The sequence below is a fragment of the Petaurus breviceps genome, unplaced genomic scaffold (assembly GCF_028583685.1).
Source record: "Petaurus breviceps papuanus isolate PSGF00001 unplaced genomic scaffold, PetGlider_PUasm1.0 90650, whole genome shotgun sequence".
NCBI lineage: Eukaryota > Metazoa > Chordata > Mammalia > Diprotodontia > Petauridae > Petaurus > Petaurus breviceps.
In genome coordinates this window covers 665,426-687,195 of record NW_027187299.1, presented here as the reverse complement: position 1 = coordinate 687,195, position 21,770 = coordinate 665,426, and the positions used below count along the sequence as shown (strand labels likewise).

Genomic DNA, 21,770 nt, shown 5'->3' with positions numbered 1-21,770 from the left:
CTAATTTGCAAGATAATAAAATAATTTTCAACGGGCTTCTGGGGTGTTGATAGCTGTTATTCTATACACCCAAAATACCTCCTAAGTATATCCATAATTATCTTTATGAATAGGAAATACTTTCACAGCCTCTTAGCTTGGGTAAATTAAAAAAAGTTAACAGTTTTCTATCATACTACAAAATATACTAGGATAAACCAAATCCACCCATTAGCTCTCTAACATGGAGTGTTTATTTTAGTTTTATTGCCTTAACTTTTATTTTTCAAAAATGAGCACTGGGTATTTTTAACATGTAGTAGTGTCATGTCATATGTATCTTTACAACTGCATATTTTAGTTAACAAATGAAATTAGTGATATTTAGATAATTCATAGTGTATTTATAAAATGAAATTTTTTTTATCAAAATACACTTCTCACTAAGATAAATAAATAAAAACCAAGCAAACCTACCTACACAAAGTTAGAATCAACTTTGGTAGATTTCAGTGTAATACATAGTCCATAACTAGGCATGTTTGCCCTCCCCCCACCCCTCATTGCTGCTCATCTTCTGGGCTAAGAATTATTGAAAAAATTTTTATTAAGATTTTATTATGCTGACATGTTTCTCATTCCACATCATCTTCGGCCAAGCTCTGTACACTCACAATTCTCTATGGAAGAAAAAAAGGAAAATATATATAGGTTTCATACAAAAAATCATTAAGCCTATATACAAGAAAAATACATTGCTCATCCAGGCATTCTGAAATTTTAATTTACTGGCCAATTCACCTTGTGATTTTTAAAATATGATATGGTAATTCCTAGTTAGAACCAAGGAGAAAGGTGACAAATTAGAGCTATATCCATTTGAAAATGCAATACGAAGCCTACCAATACATGGCAGCTTTTGTACTTTGAATTAACCTGCCATTAAATTATTTAAACTAAAACAGAAGGGAAGTGGAAAACCGGACCTTATATTCTTCTCTTCCTGCTAAACAAACAATACTGATCAAGACTTCCAAAACAATTCACACCCTGACAGCATGCCTACTTCAAAGGAATGCAGGTTTACCATAAAAGGTCAAGTACTGTGATTATAACTCTGGAATTAATATGTGAAACACTTAACAGGGCCTGGTCATCACAGGTTAGAAGTTTATCCCTTACAGAGGCTAATATTTACAAAAAAAAAAAAAATTTAGTTTTCACCCTATACTGTTTTCAATACTTTACCCTTTGATAGATAAAAATAAGTAAAAACCAACATCAATTTTTCTAAAAAGAGGAAGACAAATTTCATAGGGGAATGATACTACTAGGCATAAGTAATGCAAAGTATCAATGAAATCAGTATGTCTTCAATAACAGAGGGGTTAAAATTTATTTTAAGAAAAGTCAAAGAATTCTTACAGAAATTCTAATGTACTTGTGGGCTCTTGGTTTTGCTTTACTCCTTTTTCCCCTTGTCTGATAATGTGCAGGCCACAAGTGCACTGTAGTAAGTATTCATAAATTATTCTTCTAGTGTGGTAATAGTGGGGCAAGAGATCAGGCACTGTTGCTACTGTAAAATCAATTTTCTGTACCAAATCCTTCTATGGGCAAGGTCTAAACAGATCTTAATTCTAGTTTTTGGGTCCCCTAGTCCAGGGAATTTTTTGTTCACTTAATCCTATTTTCTAAAAAGAGGAAGACAAATTTCATAGGGGAATGATACTACTAGGCATAAGTAATGCAAAGAATCAATGAAATCAATATGTCTTCAATAACCTCCTATTCCCACTAAGCATCAAAATCCAGCTAGGAAAACCATCCTGAAGAGTCACTCAGACGCTATTTAACTATTAAGACTCTGTACTGATGCTCTCTTTCCATCCCCTCCTATCATGTCTTATATATTATTTATCACTACCAAGCAAAGGCTACATAGAAACTTAAAAGGATGACTTCTGTTTCATGATATGTAATCTTACAAATATTAAATGTTTACTTTCTCTTAAAAAGTAAAATTTATGGGATATGAGCATTTTTAAAGGTTTATGATCTTCAAGGATCATTCTCTCTAGTAATTAAACTGTTAGGTTAAGCCAATTCAGTGGGGCTAAGTTTATAGTAGCTAGTGGCAGCAAATATTACACAAGAAAATTTCATAATCTTATTATTCATTATGTAGCTTTATGTAATATCACAATATTATTCCATATTATTATTATACTGATTAATTGTATTTGAGATATATATATGCCAACAATACTTCAAATTTATGGTTGAATTTCATTATTTGACTAAGTTTCATAGGAAGGTATTTAAAAGTTCCATTTTTTTTTTTTTTAAGCAATCGGGGTTAAGTAACTTGCTCAAGGTTACACGGCCAGTTATTTCTGGGTGTGGTGCTAAGTATCTGAGCCTGGATTTGATCCAGGTCATCCCGACACTGGAGCTGGTGCTCTTACTCGCTGAGCCAACTGGCCGCCCCTAAGCAACTGGGGTTAAGTAACTTGCTCAAGGTTACACGGCCAGGTGTTTCTGGGTGGATGCTAAGTGTCTGAGCCCGGGATTCGATCTCCAGGTCATCCCGACACTGGAGCCAGTGCTATTACTCGCTGTGCTACCTGGCCGCCCCTAAAAGTTCCATTTTCAAGGAGATAAAATTTAATTTCCAGATTCTAAATGACCACATTTCCCCATTACTGCAGAATGTGCCATTTTCTTACCTGGCTAATTGTTGGCAGCTTAGTCAGAAGCATCTGGAACACTGGTGATGGAAGAGTTTGCTGTAAAACTTGCAACAACTGCTGTGGCTGCCCACAGACAGCAATGGCATTTGTCAAGTGGTCAACACCCCTTTCATATTCACCTGTAAAGGAATTTTTTTTATGTAAATGCTTTTATGGAACCTACAAAATCTTTTCCTTTAATTATAAACTTCAAACATAAAGCACTTATTACTGTACTTTAAATAGAACTATTTTCCAAGACCTCATTCTTCATAAAATTCTATTACAATAACCTCATGGAAGAATACTATCCTAATTTTTTTTAAATATAGTGGAACTCTGTTCTATCAATTACATTTTATAACAAGTTGGTAATTGGAAGGGACGAAGAAGTATGTTAATTATCTAGAGACTGCTATTTGTTGTGATGAAATTTGTCCCAGCAGCAAAACTTAATAATTAAAATCAGGGTATAAATTTAAAAATACAATTTTAATTATTCTCAAGTACCTAATAAAACTTTTATCTGATAGTGGTTCATGGGGGACCTGTTTTAAACAATAATTTTAAATAAATGTCAATTATATAATGTATATGTAACTTCTGAAGTGCTTAAAAACATGTCAAGGGGGCGGCTAGGTGGCGCAGTGAATAGAAAACCAGCCCTGGAGTCAGGAGGACCTGAGTTCAAATTAGGCCTAAGGCACTTGACACACTAGTCGTGTGACTTTGGGCAAGTCACTTAACCCCAATTGCCCTCCAACAAATAAACAAATGTATGTCAATACTCCTCATTCCATTTTTTTAAAGTGTTAATTCCCCTACCATATCTCTTCATGGCAGACTAACATAATTTCCTTTTATAGTTTTCAAGAGTTGGAAAATGGGGAGACTAGGTGGTACAGTGAATAGAGCACCAGCCCTGGAGTCAGAAGGACCTGTGTTCAAATATGGCCTCAGACACATGACATTCTTACTAGCTGTATGACCTTGGGCAAGTCACTTAACCCCAACTGCCCTCCAAAAAAAAACAAAAAAAATGTTAAAAGACTTTAGAAATGTAGTCAAACATTTTTACGCTAGAGATGAAGAAACCAAGTCCCAAAAGAGTTAATTACATGCATTGGATCTCACAGCTACTAAGTGTCTGAAGCAGAAGTAAAACCAGTCTTTCACTGGTCTATCCATTATACCAAACTCTCAAACAGGGGGTACTGAAGACATATTTTAGCTACATCAATAGTAAAGCATTCAAAAAAAGTTTCTCATGTCTCTGAGTTATAAGTGGGCCAGATTATACAGAATGGATAACATAGGCATATCAGAATTGGCCTAAATAGTCAGACCCAAAGAGCAATCACTGGTGGTTTAATGTTAACTTAGATCAAACTCCCACCTCGGAAACTTAATAGTTGTGTGATCTTGGACAATTCACCTAAATTTCTCATGATGACCTCACCTCAAGAGGCCCTTCCACCTCTAAGTTAATGATCCTATAAATGTGCCAGGAATTTGGGCTCAGTTCTGTGCTACTTAGTATCTTCATCAATGGCTAGCATAGTCATAAAATGTATTTATTAAGAAACTTCATTGACAAAGCTGAGAGGAACAGCTAATACTTTGAATGAGACAAAATTCAAAAAGTTCTCAAAAGGCTAGAGCATAAATTTAAATCTAGTAAGTTTAAATGTAAGTTCTTACTCTTGGGTTTTATAAAATTAGCTTCACAAGCATATGACAGAGGGGTAACTAGAGAGCAGATTGATTGGAAAGAAGTCTAGGAGTTTTAGTCAACAATAACGTAACTGCTAAAAAAACTAATGCAACATTAGGCTGCATTGCAGGATACGGTATCCACAACACTATACTTTCATCAGGTCACATTTAGCACCTTATTTACATTCAATTTTGAGTGCCACATTTTAGGAAGGATACTGATAAGCTAAAAAAAAAAAAACAGAGGAAAGTGGACTAGGATAGTACCTACATCATGACATATAAGGTCATCAGTTGAAGGAAATGAGAATGTTTAAGCCATGGAAGAGAGTTGGATGGAGTCATATAAGCTGCATAAAAATTATTTGAAAGACTGTCATGTAAGCTATTAGACCTGTTCCAGTTGGTCCTAAAGGGCAAAAACTGCAGCAATGGGTGTAAGCTGCAAACCAAATTAAGCCTTTATAAAAGGAAAAATTTGCTAACCATTAAACCTACCCAAAAATGTACTGGGATTTCTAGAGCTAGTAAGCGGCCTACTCTCAAGAGGCCTTCCATAAAAGGAAGAATGACTACTTACTAAATATTGTAGGAGACACTCCTGTTGAGATACAGGGTTTTAGTCAGCCTCCAGAATTAATCTTAACTCTGAAATCCTGGCTTGATAGACCATTCAAAGTTTATTCGGAATTTAGTAAGGCTTAAAATATGAACATTCAAATGATATGGCAATAGCCTTCATCCTGGCAGAATGCCGGGCAGAAATATGGAGCTCTGAAATAAATGGTCATGACTTGCTCAAGGTAAGCAAAGGAACAGTAGAGTGAAGTATTATAGTGGAAAAAAATGAAACTATGATTGAATAATTTCATTTTGAATCCTACTTCTGCCATTTATTATTTTTGTGACCTTAGTAACATCACTTTCTTCAGACATAAAATGAGAAATCGCCAAGTCCCTTCATCTCTAAAACATGAGCTTATGATCCACAATCTATTAAAAACTAAACTAGTTAGGAAGTACACAAATAAAAGAATTGCATTTACCTTTCACCTACTTATTTTCACTTTTTATAATTATGACTAACTTTCCATAACCCCACCAATTAATATTTTGCATTATATAATATATATTCAGTCTGCAAAATCTATCAAAATATTACAATTTTAAAAATTAGATTATGGAAATTTCAAAATATGCACCAACTTTGAGAAGTATTTATTTCTAATGGTCTTTTTTTTTTTAATCAATTGGTATTCTAGCTTATTTGATCTCAGTACAGAGAGATCTGAATTTCCTGCATCCTTAATGTGTCTCTAAAGTTCAACACTGAGTTTAGAGAAACAATTAAGCCAGTCCCATTCACTTATGGCCTTTCAAACAGGTGGTCATATGGATACTTGTTATAATGTAGCAGAGGCTTTTAAAATCTATGATTCTTCTTTTGAAAAGAACATAATCATGAAAAAAAATCTGATTCTTTTAGTGATTATTTACCTTGGGCTAGTAATTCCTCACCAAGTTGTATTTCTTCAAGAAAGAACTTCTGAACAGCTTCTGCATCTTTAAGATCAGGTAACTATAATGCAAAAAGATCTTAATTTAAGAATCTATCAAAATGGGTAACCAGTATTTTTTTTTTAAAAACTTTATATTTCAATAAAATTTCAGCAAAAAACTAATATAGAAAAGGTTATTTCCTAAAAAACTGAAAAATTTACTTTTTCAGCAATGCTTGTAAAAAGTTGTCAAAGAGCACCTTTACAAATGAATTCAAAAAAATACATTTATCACAGTTCTAATAGTGCCATAAAAATGCAAGTCTACTAATGTAATGAACCGAAAACTCAGCCTTCTATTAATTATCATCTTTGCAGAATTAAATTTATCATTACTTTCAAAGATATTTAATGACACAGAAACATCATTTGAAACTAGATAGTTAATTTATTTTTTTTCCTAATCCTAAAAGCTCAACAACATTGTGAATACATAAAGGGTTTTGCTAAAGGTTCATTAACTGTTTGGAGTCTACAAATGTCAGCATAATCCACATATATTATCTTATTTGAACATGACAACAATGCTATAAAGTGATTTCTTTAAATGCTATAAAATGATTTGTCCTCATTTTTTAGATTAGGAAACTGAGGCTGACAAAGGCTCACTTGCCAAGAAATACAGAACTTGGAAATTTCTGAGGGCAAAATTAGAAATCAAGCCTTCCAGACTCTAGGTCCCACAATCTATCCATTAAACCACCTAGTTAACGCTAAATGGTTCAATTTACACAATTTGAAACATTCAATAAAGTGAGAAACTACAAGTTTCTTTAGAAACTAAAGTGTTTGGGAGGATCAAGGGTGGGGAGTAGTTGGAGAAAGGAGGGCTAGGCTAGGAACAGATTTGGGTCTAGTGATAATAAAAGGCTTATGGCCTCAGGCAAATGCCTCATCTAGTGGGAAGATTCAAGGAGAGTTCAAGGGTTCCCAGAGCCTGTATCCATCATTAGCAATGACTTTTCCTTAAAAAAAAAAAAAAAAGACAGCAATCTATAAACATCAGGTTAGAGATCATCCACAAAGAATCAGAAGAGATGAAAAGTAATGTTTGGTAATCATATGCTGAGGGCATATGGCAGCTATTTGCTGACCTGATGACAAGAGAATTCTGCTATTCCCTGAACACATATATAATTCAAGTTGTCAGAGAAAAGTTTCAAGACTTTTCAAATCGAAAGACTATCCCATTTCTGCTTATTCATATGGGTATAGCACAAATGGCACTACCACAAGATTATCTATAAAACATTGTTTAAGATAAGGAAGTCTGAGACAAGAAACCAAAGGATCATAGTGGGTACAGACAACATTCTCCTAACTGCTGTTAATCAAAGAAGGCAGTCTCAGGAGAACAAAAGATTTGGGAATCGAACATATTGATAAAGAAAATGGAACCTAAGGACAAAATGTGAATTCTGGACCATAACTTAAAATATAGGAGTACAACTAACAAAGGCTGATAAGGCTACACTTACCTAGTGTAGTTCAGCAAATTAAATCAAAAGGGCTTTTAAAGTGAAAAGGGGAAAAAAGAAATTGTTGACCTATGTCTACCAAGCTAGATACCAAAAGACAGAAGGAAGGCACACCTAACAAAAGGGCCAACTTTCAAGTCAACAGCCACAAATGCAACCCATGACCTCAGATGTCTACCCACAAATAAACAAGAATCATGTAACAAGATATAATCAGACATCCTTACAGGATAAGGCACATTTGATCTTATAAGACCAAAAAACTTGAGAGTAGTATGAAAATCATGATAGGATTATGGCTTTGGAAGGCTATACTTCATTTAAGCAAGTAAAGGTTAGGTAAGGGGTTGAGGAAAAGAATCTCTAAAGAGAGCAAATATCCAAAGAGTTGCTACATGAAAGAGGGATTAGATTTATAGGACCACAGATTTAGAGAAATTAAAGGTCCTGAAAGAACAGCCCTTTCATTTTACAGATTAAAAAAAATGAGGTCCAAGAAGGTTATGGAACCTGAGATCACCCAGGACTTAGTGGCAGAATCAGAGGGCTCCATGACTCCAGCACTCTTTTCATTGGAGTATTTGTTCTCCCTAGGGAGAAAAAACAGGTAAATGTGTGGAAGCTCTAGAAAAAAGAGAACAAGATTTGAGATTTAAGGGAAAATCTGGTAACAATTAGAACCATTCAGAAGTGTAATTAATGTCATCCATGGCAGTTAAAAAGTTCCTTTTTTTCATGAGGTGTACAATAAAGGCTGGATGGACACTTATTGGGCATGTTGCCTAATTCAAATAGGAAGGATTCCTGTCTGTGATAGTTCAAATTAACATTATCTATAGATAATTAACATTATCTATAAAAATTTCAAATTTACATTATCTAGGTTTAACTGTATTTTTATTCATTTTTGTTAAACATTTCCCCATTACATTTGAACCTGTTTCAGGAAGAAAGTTTTGACAACTAGTTCTAAGAGTTTGACACCTGTTATAAAGTTCAGGGTGAACTAAAATGGTCGCTACAGTCCATTCCAGTTCAGACTCTGTTTATTCACATATTCCAACATGATGCCTCTCGAAACAAAAAATCCAAAGTGTTATTACCACTATCACCATGTGCCTATGGAATAATTTTTGTGAAGGAAAGGTTCAAAAGGTTCATTGTAATTACTGGACAAATGTAACACCCCTTCCCCCCAACACATTTTATCCAATATTATAACATTTCCTTCTACAAAGAATGATTGCCCTAAACCTGCAAAAAAAGAGCAAATTTAATGAGTTGGATTTAATTTTTCTTTCCCGTGTTCAACTTCTGGCAAAGATACTACTAAAAAGGAGAAGAAAAGGCCACATGGCAAGCTACTCACAAGACAGCATGAAGTAAAAATCAAGATCTCAGTTCTAAGCTTTAATAATTTAGAACCTAATCAAAACTATAATGCCTTGAGCAAGGACTTGATTTATCTCTTTGGACCTAAACTTGCTCACCTATAAAATTAGGCACTAGTAGATGATCCCATGGAATCAGATTTTACAGACCATCTAGTCTAAACACTTTCATTCTGAAAATAAAGAAACTGAAGATGGGGAAAGATGGTTTGCTCAAAGCTACATAGGTAGTTAGAAGATCTGGGTTTTGAACCTGGGTCCTATGTAAGACTCTAATGATTACTCCAAAAAAATGTTGATTAATGGATCAATGTTAACCCATACACTAGTATCTTTATTGTTCCTGTCCTTATCAACAATTTTTACTGGTGACCTAAAAACCAGATGGTATGCTTATCAAATATATAGATACACAAAACTAAAAGAAAACAGAATTAGCATTTACAGCTAGAAAGGGCCTCACAAGCCATCTAACCCAAACCCATCAATTTTTGAAATGAGAATACTGACAAGTTGGTATGACAAAATTAAATCAGGACAAATCTAAAGTTCTGCTTATTTCAGTACTTCAAGGATCTGGGGCCAGTTCATCAGTATAAACATGCCCTCCATTAATGGAGATTGCTAGGCTGATACTCAAATTAAAGACATAATTTATCAATAGGATCTTAAGTCTTTCTAGCTTCAAAGGACCTGCTAGAGTTGATAGTGCTGGTACAGACTTTTTGAAAAGTCAGAAGCAGCACCACTGATGCAGTTAAGACACCCAACTAACAATTCAATGGAGGATAAAGTCCCACACTTAAACAAGCGCACAACTATTGCCCTACTCTAAACAGACGATCATATATGAAAGACTTGTGGTTTCAGTTCGGTCTTTAAATGACTGAAACAACTATATCTGAATACCAAACTATACTTTGATATTACTATGAAAAACCTTATACACAATACCTTGAAATGTCTACATTTCTAAAATATATATATACAGTTAAGTCTATTTTAATACATTTTTACATAACAGTCTGTATAAGTACAGGTTATTGGCATTACCTTGGAAAGCCCAGCTCTCTCTTTAGCAAGCTTCTGTTTCTTTCTTCCTGCAACAAATTTAATAAATGTTCACTTTATGATCAATGAAAATAGTGACTAAATAGTAATGGCTGAATGTTTAAAAGTATAATCTGTTACTTATAGCTTCAGTCTCTTCATTTGTAAAATGAGGCTGCAAAAACCTACCCCACAAGGTTAAGATAAAAGAGCGCAACATATATAAAATAATTTTGAAATAATTTAACTGTTCTACAAATCTGAGGTATTACCTTATGTGCCTTTAAACAAATATTAAAGATCATATAGAATGATTATGTTCTTGAGCTAAGATCTATGTCCCTATGAATATATTCTATAGAATTCTCTTCTTTCTCTGACCTATGCCAGTCATATGTGTAACCATAGTATACAGTGAGTTGCATATACTAACTATATTCAGCAACACTGACACAAAGACTAACAGCCAGGTTTAAGTATCATTTGATAATGCCCAAAACAATATTAACCTAAGAAAAGTAATACAGTTATGTAAAGGTTATATATTAAGAGATTACAAATGTGACAAGAATGACCCCAAAATTAAGCTTGAAAGAACAGTAAATTGATAAGCTATTATGTACTTAGTAGTATTTAATAGGAGATATAAGATTTGATAAGTCTAGTTAGGGAAGCAAAAATTAGCATATTTGATAGATTATTCAAGTCAGAGAAGCAAAAATAAATTTGACAATTTTCTGCAGAACCACAAAATAAGGTTACCTGGACCTACTTGTAATTGAATAAACAAGGCAGTATAAAAGTCCATTAGAATGAAATGTAAATCCTAGTGTCTGTCTCCTTTAACTGCGTAACTTGAAATTTTGATGAGTTGAGTATGTAAAATTGAGGAGCTGCTTTTAATTGACTATTAATAAAAACGATCTATTATACTTCTTTCCACCCTGGACTTATTTCAGATTTCCAGAAATAAGAAATCTGGCCTAAATATATAAAGAAATATTAAAATAGAAAACTCCAGTGGCTTTCTATTATGCTAAGATCAAATATAAACTCCTTTGACATTTAAAGTCAACAACCTGGATCCAACCTACTTTTACAGGCCTATTACTCATTCATTTCCTTCTGGTCCTCTACAATCCAGCCAAACTGGCCTCCTTGCTATTCCTCATATACAATATTCCATCTCCTGTCTGCATTAGCTGCTCTTTATGCCTTCTTCCTCACCTCTAACTCTTAGGATCCCTAATTTTCTTCAGAACTCATTTCAAAGATCACTTTCTATGAGTCCCTATAGCTGCTAGTGCTCCCCCCACCCATTACTTTGTATTATTTTATATATACTTATATTCATGTCTTCCCCAATAGAATATTAGAAGGATTATTTTATCTGTCTCTGAATCCCCCAAGCCTGGCATATTAAGGAAGTACTAATTAATACAATTTGAAATTGCTACATTACTTTCAAATATCCTATCACAATGTACCTATAGGTAAAGACAGATGTTAAGAAAACCTAGGAGTGAATACCCAAGTTACATGCTTCATCACTGCAGTCAAGATTTAAAACTCAGATGACAGGATAGTAAACAACAAAGAGCAGTGGTGCTGAAGTCCAAAGACCTATCTCTGAAACTTACAAATTATATGACCTTAGTGAAGACAGATTTCCCTGGGCCTCAGGTTTCTCATCTCTAAGATGACAGAGCTGACCAAGATGGCCTCATACAGCTTTAGACATATCTTAGAAACCTCTCAGCCTAGGGTAATACCCCATGTATGGTACTACAATACTAAAATAAGTGTTTCAAGAATGTGTTCATGTATATAAATATAAATAATATATGTGTTAATGTATAAAATTGGAATGACTATTCACATTAAAAATTTACTACAGTGTAAAGTTGGCAGAACTTGAAGCTAACAAGTATTGTTCTAAGGTTAGCTAAACTTTACATATATTATCTTATTTGAACATAACAATGTTATAAAGTGATTTCTATTCTCGTTTTTTAGATTAGGAAACTGAGGCTGACAAAGGCTCACTTGCCAAGAAATACAGAACTTGAAAGTTTCTGAGGGCAAAATTAGAAGTCAAGCCTTCCTGACTCCAAGTCCAACAATCTATCCATCATACTAGTTAACTCTAAATGGTTCAATTTACACAATTTGAAACACTCAAAGAATTCAATAAAGTGAGAAACTCCCACAAAAATTTAAATCTGGTCATTAAGTAATGATTACTCTAAGTGGTCAAATTTACTAATACAATGAATTTAAACAATGTCTGTATAAAGTCAACACAAATGTTTGTTAACATGTTAATGAGACTAGCTAATATGACTATCTAAAACCAATAGAGACAAACAGTAAACTACTTGCCAATCTCCTCAACTACAACTTTTTATCAACAATACAATCTAAAATGACTGATTTTAAGTTGTCTGTGTACCTCTGGTCTCAGTCTTAGGACCACAGAAATACACATTCAGGATTTAGATTTGAAAAAATTTTTATTACCTAGTCAAATATCTTCTTCATTTTTAAATATGAGTAAAATGAGAGCCAGAGATTTCATACCCCAGTAAGCAGCACAGCCAAGACTTAAATAATCACAAAAAACAAGGGACCTTTCCAATACACTACACTTCTGCCAAATGAAGTAATGTAAATATCAGAAACAAAGAGGCTTACATAATGCAGTTATCCCTCCTAAAACAAGTTTTATCTTGCAAAATAATGATTGTTTAAAATGGCTTTTGTCTCATTTTTATAACTGCCAGTAGATGGCAAAGTTATCTCATAAATAAAACATCTTGGCTAAAAATGAAGCATGAAATACTCCAAATTTGCAAACTTAGGAAAGAGGTATATTAGATTTAAAATTATGGCAAAAGTTTTTTCCCTTCCACGGTATATACCCAATTCTGACCCTTTTAAAAAATGAAAGCATTTCTCATAAGATGTTTAACATCAAAATCTCACTATCTTTTAAAAGAAGTCAACTAACATTGCGTAACACAACCAATAACTCTAAATGCCTTGTTATCTAAGTAACTAGGTGGAAGTACAATGACTATGGTACTGGGACTGAGGTCAGGTATGTCCAGAGTTCAAATCTGATCTCAGACACTTGCCCAGTGTGAACCTGGACAAATCACTTGACCTGTTTGCTTCAGTTTCCTCAACTGTACAATGGAGGTAAGAGTAGCACCTACCTCACAGGGGCATCATGAAGATCAAATGAGGTAATAGTGGTAAAGCATTTAGTACTTGAAACTTAGTACGAGGATCTGTAAATGTTTATTCCCTTCCATTTCCCTTCCCCTGTTCTCTGGTCTTCGTTCAGTCCCTCCTATCCATCTCCATCTAAAAAAATCCTTCCCTCTTTCTTCAAGGTGCCCACCACCACCTTTATCAAGGCATTCCCTAAGAGGAGGTGACAGCTTTAAACCGGAAAATATTCCAAAACGTGAAAAGGGGTGGGAAAACATTCTGATATCCAGCCTTTCCTCAATTTCGTTTTTAATCTTTATCTAGGTTATAAACACTTATTTGGATAAAACTCACCCCTTCCCCAACAGAATGAAAGGTTCTAGAGGTCAGGGACTATTTCTTCAGTGCCTTTGTAATCTCACTCCCAACACAACCTGTGAATTGTTGAAATGAATGGAATGGAGGCAAGAAGATGCTGTGTACGTTAGAAGGCCAAAACAAGCCTGTTTTGGCTAGAATATCTAAAGAATAAGGTGAGCTAAGGTAGAAAAAATAGTATGGTTCTAGACTGGGGGGAAGCAGGGGAGCAAGATTCAAAAGACAAAGGAGTTTAATTTTACCTGAGAGGCAATGAGGTGACACTGAAGAGATGCAGATAGTGACAAAACTATAGCTATGCATAAAAATTATAAGTAGTATGAAAGATAAATTGGAAGAGGGAGAGTAGATGGAAAAAAATCTATTACAACACTACTGTCAATAGGCAGGTGGTAATAACGAAGGCCTGTACTACAGTGGTGGCAACTGAACCTTTCAAGATCCACAGAGTTTGGTTAACTGTATGAGAGAGTAAAAAATTAGTACTAAGACAAAGATAACTCCCAGATTTCAAATATGGGAAACTTAGCGAAGGGCAGTACCACAAAAAGAAACAAAGTGAGAAATAAGGGCAGATTTAGGGGAGGATAAATATTATCTACTAAATTAGGCATACACTGAATGTGAGGAATAAGGAAGACATTCGAATGGAGATACCTATAGGCTGCTTGGAGAAGTGGGACCTCAGGACTGAGGATTTAGATTTAACTTCATTAAGGTGGTAACTGAAGCTAAGAGAGTCAAAAGATTTCAGTATAGTATAGAATATAGCGAGAAGACTACCAATGATTGTAGTTTGAAGAATAAACACATTAAGAGGATAGAGAAAAGAATTAAGAGCCAATAAAGCAGTTAAAGAGAACAGAAGATAATCAAGTAAGTATAGTATCTCTGAAGACTCAATGGTGTCAGAAAAAACTAGAAAGGTCAAGACCCCAATTATGTCATTGGTACTCTTCAAGGGAGTAAATTCAGGAGAATGGTATGTATAGGGCAGACAGTTATAAGGACACCGGAAGAGATTTGGGTTCTAGTACTAACTAATTTGTAGATCTTGGCCAAGTCACTTAACTTTTCTAGACCTTATGCTACCTGGATCTAAAAGAGCACTGGTTCCTCCTTACTCTAACTTTACAATTCAAAATTACCTTTCCTCCACCATTTACACAAAAATCTGTATGTAGTCTACTTGGTCCAAGGGAAGAGGTACAAAAAGACAGTGCCTGGCACTACCGGTATATAATTGTTAGCTATTATATAAGATTTGGATGATTTTGCTAAACTATTTCTCCTACCCCTTACCCCGACCTTTGTCCTTTTAAATATAGGCTGCTAGATAATATGGAGACAGACTGCTGAATGTGGTGCCTTAGTTTCCTCATCAGTAAATGAAGATAATAGCACCTATCTGTCAGGGCTGTTGTGTGGTTCAAATGAGATAACATATAAAAAGGATCTTTGCAAACCTTAAACATATAAAAGTTAGCTGTTATTATATAAATCTTTGTTAGAAGAGACAGCTCAATGGGTTAGGGAGGAAAGAGGGATTACCTTTTCAGAAATGAAGCTATATAGCAGAAACAAATTTTTTTTTAATTACAAATGAAGCTTTTTGTAGGGAAGGGGATGGTATTGGTAAAGACTTCAGTTTTCAGTTCAAAGAATTAAAAAAAGTTAATGCGGCTATTTCTCAACTTGCTTCAATGTGGGTTTATTCACCTAATTTTAAAAAAATTTAAAAATTTAAAAAAAGAACTAGGGCAGAAAATCTTGCAGGCATTATTAACTCTAGTGATAGAGTAAATGAAAAAAGCATGTTTGTAGAAGGTCCTTTTAACCAATAATAATTCAAAAGTTTTAAGAGTATTGAAAAGCTATTTTTGGTATGCAAACTTAAAAGTTCTGAATTTAATTCTAATTAGAATCAAATGAAGCTTCTTATCAAGTTCTCTGTTAAGAAGTTTTCGACAAATCTTCAATCTATGGAAACAACAACAAATCTACCAAGCTTTTTTGTCAGCTTGTGTTAACAAATGTGCTTGAGATGATAGCTTCATTCTGATTTTTGGGGTGGGGAGGTGAATTATTAAGTTTTGGTCACGACAAATAAATGTGCAAAATAACTAGTCTCATCTTCACAAAGGGAAATCAATCCTGCCCTAGAAGTTGCAAACAAATTACGACCTTTCAAAATTGTCTGCCATTCCCCCATTTCATTGGGACTAACATTCCTATGGAATTGAAGTTGAATCTCATCAACTTTACACTTAAATGCCTCTGAGGCAGTTTTAAGTGAAAAACCATGTCAAGTGCAATTATTTTTTAAAAATATAACTTGCAAACAAATCTGGTGCTCTAATGTTGCAATCGAAAAGCCCCAAATTAAATCCAGTTCGAAAACATACAATCACCTCTAAAAATTGTCGCAGATCTGAAATAATGCCAAATCAAAAGAAAATACTTAGCATTTTGGATTAATCTGCAATTTTCTGTCGCATTCACTCATATCTTGGGAGCGTTTACAGCAATGCTACCAAGAGGGTTTAAGAATGCTGTTGGACACTGGTGAATTCCAGGTTACCCGCAGAAATGTTTGGCAGTGCTAGGTCTCATGGCTACTGGGAGAAACAAGGGTTAAAAATCACCTGAGTTGATAACGTAAAGAAATAGGGCGGAAAAAGAAACAAAAAAAAGACCAGAGGCCGGAAAATGAAAGACAACTCCAAAGAGAATCTTTACTGCATAAAGTAGAGAAAAACGAGAGCCTCGAATATTCTAACCTTCAAATGAGGCAAAGGATGACTGAAGGCCCCGGCAAAAGCTAAAGCCACTCCATGCCCCAGCCCCACCCACGCACATGGGACCCTTGGAACTTCAACAAGCTCGGCTTAGAGAATGCGTTGTCCTTCAAAGCCAAATACCCATAGCAGCCTTGACCTCGGGGGCCCAGTTCCCTCCACTGCCAAGTCTTACCATTCTGTTTCTACAAAAACTCGAATCTGATCCCTTCTCTAATCACTGCGCCCACCCCATGCCCAGTAAAAGGGCATGGGGCTCACCCCAGAAATTGGGTAGAAGAGGTCCCACATAAGGGGAGGGGATTCTCCGGGGTGGGGGGTGATCGTGGAGCCCGCCACCCGCCTCGGAAACCCCCACAAGGCACGTGCGCGGAAGGCAGGCCGGGGCCACGCGCATGGCGCCCGTTAGTTAGGGTATACGTGGGGCCGTGGGGAGCAATGGGGCGCGCACCCGCACGAGAAGGGGATTTGGGGAGGAAAACGCCATGCGCTCAACTGAGAGGAGAGGGGGTGGGGAAGGAAGGCATGCGAACTGAAGCACGGGCGGTAGGAGGGGGCGGGGACCCACTCACGCTCTCGGAGCCTGTTCTTGAAGTTGGGGTCGCTCCGTCTCTTGCGGTCGAAGTAAATACAGTAGCCGATGAAGAGGGCTCCGCACACGCCTGCGGCGATAGCACCACTCCGGCCCACCATGTTTCCGGCTGCTGCTCTCCGTGGAGGTAGCAGCAGCGGCAGCGTCCCCCGCTGACCCCCAAGCCCGGAGACAAGGCTAGCTCCGCTCCCGTCAAGGGCGGAGCCAGCGAGAAAAGGGGAAGGGGAAGGACCCCTCGGCGCCCCACTTCCGCTCTGACGTCCTAGAAGAGCGACGTCCCCTAGATGTCTAGGGCAAAGCCTGAGGAGAAGCTAAAGTTTCTGTCCCGCGCATGCGCGGCGGAATAAGGTCTGACCACGTGGGAGGCGATCTTACCACGTGGGACAAAGTGCATGCTTTAGCTGCAGCCAGAGATGTTGGGGGTGGTGAATACCGCGAGTCTGTGCTTTGCTCTTAGATGGCAGTGTTTTCTACAGCAGATATACTCTCTTAATGAGGGCAGGCACTTGAGGTGATCACTAAGGAAAGGCTTTTCCCTGGACGGGGCTGGCTGTGAAATGACCTCAGGACCCCACCCACCCTGTATGGACCCTGGCTTTCTCCCTTACCTGACCAAGGAGACCGAACTACCTTTAGTGCCAGGCTAGCATTTAATTTAAACAGTTGTGTTTCCCCTTTTCCTCCAATCTCCCGGATTTGTAACCTTCCCTCTCCTCCCAGAGCCATGGTGCAGATAGTGAAGTCTTACCATTCTGTTTCTGCCAAAGCTCAACTGTGTGCCCTACTCTAATCAACACTGACCCCTCGTCATTTGTGCCTAGGCTAGTGCTGTTGATGAGGGATGGCTCACAATAGGTTCAGCAGGAACTCTGATCTTTATCTAAAATCAGAAAGCCTGTAATTCAGTCTGGAAAGAATTCAGTAGGCCCCAGCAAACTTGGAGTCAGAGTTGTAAGTTTATGATACCTGAATTCATTTGGGGACAAGGGGCAATGTTTTCAGCTTCCCAAACTGCTTCTCACTGGGAAGGAGTGCAGAGCTGTCCCTGACTCTCAGGGTATCATCGTTCAAGGGGTGGGGTCAGTGGCCAATGTCCAGAACCTGGCCGATGTCAGGTCCAGGGGGTGATGGGTCATGGACTCGGAGAGTGGTTGGTACTCAGCCTGAGACGTCACCTGCAAGTGAAGGGTGCTGAGCCTAAAAGACACAAATCTAGCAAAGAGATTAAACAAACAAGGGCCAAAAAGAAGTAAGAGGAAATTGACCAGAAGTGGGGTGAGTATGGGCTAGTATAATCTATTACTCAGACTATTTCACTATCCTTTATATTTTTACATACTACATAGACAAGATACCTCATATGTTTTTATTCTTTTACTAACATAATTGTGCTGCCTTTAACAAAAGAGATTCCTGACTTGAACCTCACAGCTAGATAGTAGACATACCTCCTTGTTACACAAAGCTTGTTTATCCTCTGATTATATTCACTCTGGAAGAAAGAGATACTTCAGAAATTGAATCTTTTACATGTACATTCAGTTACAAATGTTAACTTTTGCTTAGATAATGGAATAACTACAAATTAAGAACAAAACAGCAAGATCTCTTCTGCTTTACAACTCATTACATTAATTTAGCAATAAATTTATCTTGCAAAAGAAGGTTTTAGTAGGCCTTTTAAAATCACACTAGAGATTAAAAAAATTTCTTCTAAAAGTATTTTCCCTTCTTTCAAAACAGTTTCAAGATTCATAAATGATCACTAAGCTTTTATGAAGAAAGTTAGTTGAAAACTTTTAAAATGATCTTAAGCAGTTTGCATAACTTTCTGTACATGTTCTAATTCTAGATGTGAAAATAATATTAGATTTTCCAGTAAGCTAACACGAAAGAGCTCACATCTTTTACTGACTACTTGCTCTTGATCATAGAAACCTTCTATAGAAGGAAAAAAACAGGGACCTGTGACATTCCAAATACAATAGGATAAAACATCCTTGATTCTGTTTAAATTCAGGTTAGTTACAGATATCCAACCATGCAGTATCCATTCCACCTCAAAGCTAGACTCAGAAATAGGTGGGGAACATTGCTTTTTCAAAGGAACCCCAGGGGTAAACTGAGCCAGGAGAGATCCCATCCCAGACAGAGGCTAAGATTGTCCCTTCGGCCTTTACCAAATGTAGACTTCCACATTTGTAGCATCAATTTGTAATATCAATTTGCAACATCAGTAATGATGGGGTGCTTGGGACCTATATTTGTAAGATTTGTAATCCTCTTTAAGGATGAGGAAATAGGCCCCTAGAGTCGACTCTTTAAGGGACTGAAAGCTCAAGGTTATTCAGGAACTATTAAATAGGAGAGAGCTAGAATTCAAACCCAGGTTCCTGCTGTTGAGGTCAGGGAACCATACAACATTGAGGTTTAAGGTTTAGGGGTGCTCGAGACCCCCAAAATACCAATACGGTGGATCCTGCCAAATGAATTCAACTCCAGTCTCCTCTCAGCCAAAGTAATGCAAAGTTTATTAACGGTTCACCATAATGGTAGACTCTTAAGGAGCCTAGGAATTTGTGGTGCTTATCTTAGACAAGTGGGCCAGAATAATCTGACACAGAGTGAATCTGCTAGATAATTCTCCACTACCTCATAGAGCTTGTATACAGAAAGATTGTGGGAGGGTTTTAGGGGTGAGCTACAGGAGGAGTTTGGGGAGGGTCTTGAGGAGGAGTCAAATGAGGTCAGACTCCAGTAATGAGAGATTAAGGATGGGAAATAACTGGAGGCTACCTGGAGGTGACAGACAATGGAGGGCTAGGCTAGTTTAAGGGTAACAGATTTGGGTATAGATATATTGGGAGGATTAAAAGTGGGTAGTAGTGGGACAATGGAGGGGTAGGCTATGGACAGAGATTTGGGTCTAGTGGCACATCATCAAGTAGGAAGATCCAAGGAGAGCTCAAGGGGGTTCCCAGAACCTGTAACTCATCACCCAAGATATCAAAGTCTCTTTTCACTATACTACACAGAAAATTGTCTTTCCAGGTTCACCCAGGTTCCTAATTATCACCTTTTCCCCAGGAGCAAGTTCTCTTTCCTTGTTCAAATGACCTTTTACTTAGATATATACATACTAAATCTACTAGTACCACAACCCCATGCCCTAGTTTCAAACATAAAGAAAAAAACATATTGTCTTTTTCTAAATTAATATTTACAATCACAAAGATAAAAAATCTTTACAAATTGTTTTTGGGTTTCTTTGGGGGGAGGAATTCTCCTAGCCTCCATTCTGACTTCAGTTACAAAAGTACTACCTTTGTTGTACTCAGAAAACTCGAGCAAGACCCAAGTAACAATTTAGTATTGTACCCTTAATTATATGCCATGTTGGCCAACAGTTAGGTATTATGTAAGCAGAAACTTGCAGAGGCCAAAAACAGTGATTGGTCAGTATACACCTTGAAATTCCAGCTAGCACCAAGTTTTCCTGGCCCAGAAGCCCACCCACTTCCCGTGAAGGTGAGTTGACTGGGGAAGGGCAGAGCCAAACCTGTCAGTCTGCTCACTTCCATGAGGGAGAGCTGAGGTTGGGGGATGGGCAAGCCATGTACAACACCTTGAGTTAATACTGTAGACTAAAGAGCCACATGACAATGATCCCCACCTTCAGAAATTTTCTAATTCTCCACATGACACTGCATCCCAGGTCACTACCAACACCAGCAGCATTTTCATGTACCTCTCCTCCACATATACAAAGTATAGGTACTTAAAAATGCTTATTTCCTTCCTTCTTTTCTTTCTTAACCTTGATCCTATAGTTCAAGGGATCTATACCATCATTGTAATTCAAATCTATACCATCCTCTTCCTTGCCCCCTTATTATTGTGATGCTTATGCCTTGGTAAACCTCAGCTGTAGACTACTAATGCCCTCTGTCTCCTCCACTGCTATCCATATACTGCTCAACTGAGGTGGAGGAAGTCAGGCAAACAAGCCAGCTGGGTCCAATAGACATTTGTGTTATCTTATTTCAACTGATTCTCACTAATTCTCAATCCCAGTCCCTACAGCACCTATTCCAAACCTGTTTCTCTCCTTAAGCACCATGTCTGCTATGAGGAATTTGTCTCATACCTTACTGAGAAAAGAGAGAACGTTTACAATGAACTTGTCTTTCTCTACCACTCAAAACCCCTTGTTATCCTTGACACTCTCCTTTCTCCTCCTCCTCTGAAGAGGTGATACTTTTGACCAAGGTCAATTCTTCCATGTGTAACTTTGAATCTACCCTTTCTGTATTCTCCAGCTAATTGCCCTCAACAATTATCCCATCTATCTCTCTAGTTTTGTACCTTTCCCCATTTATTTGTTCTTTCTATACCACTCACAAACACACCTAAGTCTCTGCCATCCTCTAAAAACCTTACTAGATTCTACTATCTTCCTCTATCTTCCTCCATCTCTCCTTCCTTTCTGTTAAACTCCCAATGAAAGCTATTTACACTTCTTGCCTCCTTTTCAGCTCCTCTTACCAGCTTTCATCCCCCTGTAATCTGGCTTCCTCCTACTTTTTTCACTCAACTAAAGTGCCCTCTCCAAAGTTGACAATGATCTCTTAACTACCATATCTAAAAATGGCTTTTTAATCCTCATCCTTGAAATCTCTGCAGCATGTGACACTTTTTGACCACCTTCTCCTCCTAAACATTCTTTCCTCCGAAACTGAAGATCTACAGAGCCATTACATTGACTTCATTGTTGCATGCCTGTGATACTTGGACAGTCTACCAGTGTCATGCCAGGAAACTGACTTGCTTCCATTTGAACTGTCTTAGGAAGATTCTGAAGATCACCTGGCAGGATAAGGT

At 37.0% G+C, this 21,770-nt stretch overlaps 1 protein-coding gene and 1 non-coding gene across 2 annotated transcripts; both read right to left on the bottom strand.

The window, feature by feature from the left end:
• Positions 1 to 215: 215 nt before the first annotated feature.
• On the bottom strand, positions 216 to 17,137 carry TOMM20 (translocase of outer mitochondrial membrane 20). Its single transcript, XM_069064840.1, has 5 exons — positions 16,870 to 17,137; positions 9,909 to 9,955; positions 5,925 to 6,006; positions 2,709 to 2,851; positions 216 to 659 (listed from the first exon to the last, which is right to left on the bottom strand). The coding sequence occupies exons 1-5, from the start codon at positions 16,988 to 16,990 to the stop codon at positions 615 to 617; spliced, it is 438 nt and encodes a 145-aa protein (XP_068920941.1). The 5' UTR covers positions 16,991 to 17,137; the 3' UTR covers positions 216 to 614.
• Positions 15,917 to 16,054, bottom strand: LOC138143669 (small nucleolar RNA SNORA14). The gene has a single exon (XR_011163775.1). It is a non-coding gene; the product is annotated as a small nucleolar RNA SNORA14 (small nucleolar RNA).
• Positions 17,138 to 21,770: the final 4,633 nt, after the last annotated feature.

What these genes read in the sequence shown, in the direction of transcription:
- TOMM20 (XM_069064840.1), bottom strand. Translation starts at nt 16,990, where the DNA reads ATGGTGGGCCGGAGTGGTGCTATCGCCGCAGGCGTGTGCGGAGCCCTC. An exon ending in CAAGAACAGGCTCCGAGAGC is followed by an intron (nt 9,956 to 16,869) that starts GTGAGTGGGTCC and finishes AATTTGTTGCAG; the next exon opens with GAAGAAAGAAACAGAAGCTT. An exon ending in AGCTGCCAACAATTAGCCAG is followed by an intron (nt 660 to 2,708) that starts GTAAGAAAATGG and finishes TTTCTTCCATAG; the next exon opens with AGAATTGTGAGTGTACAGAG.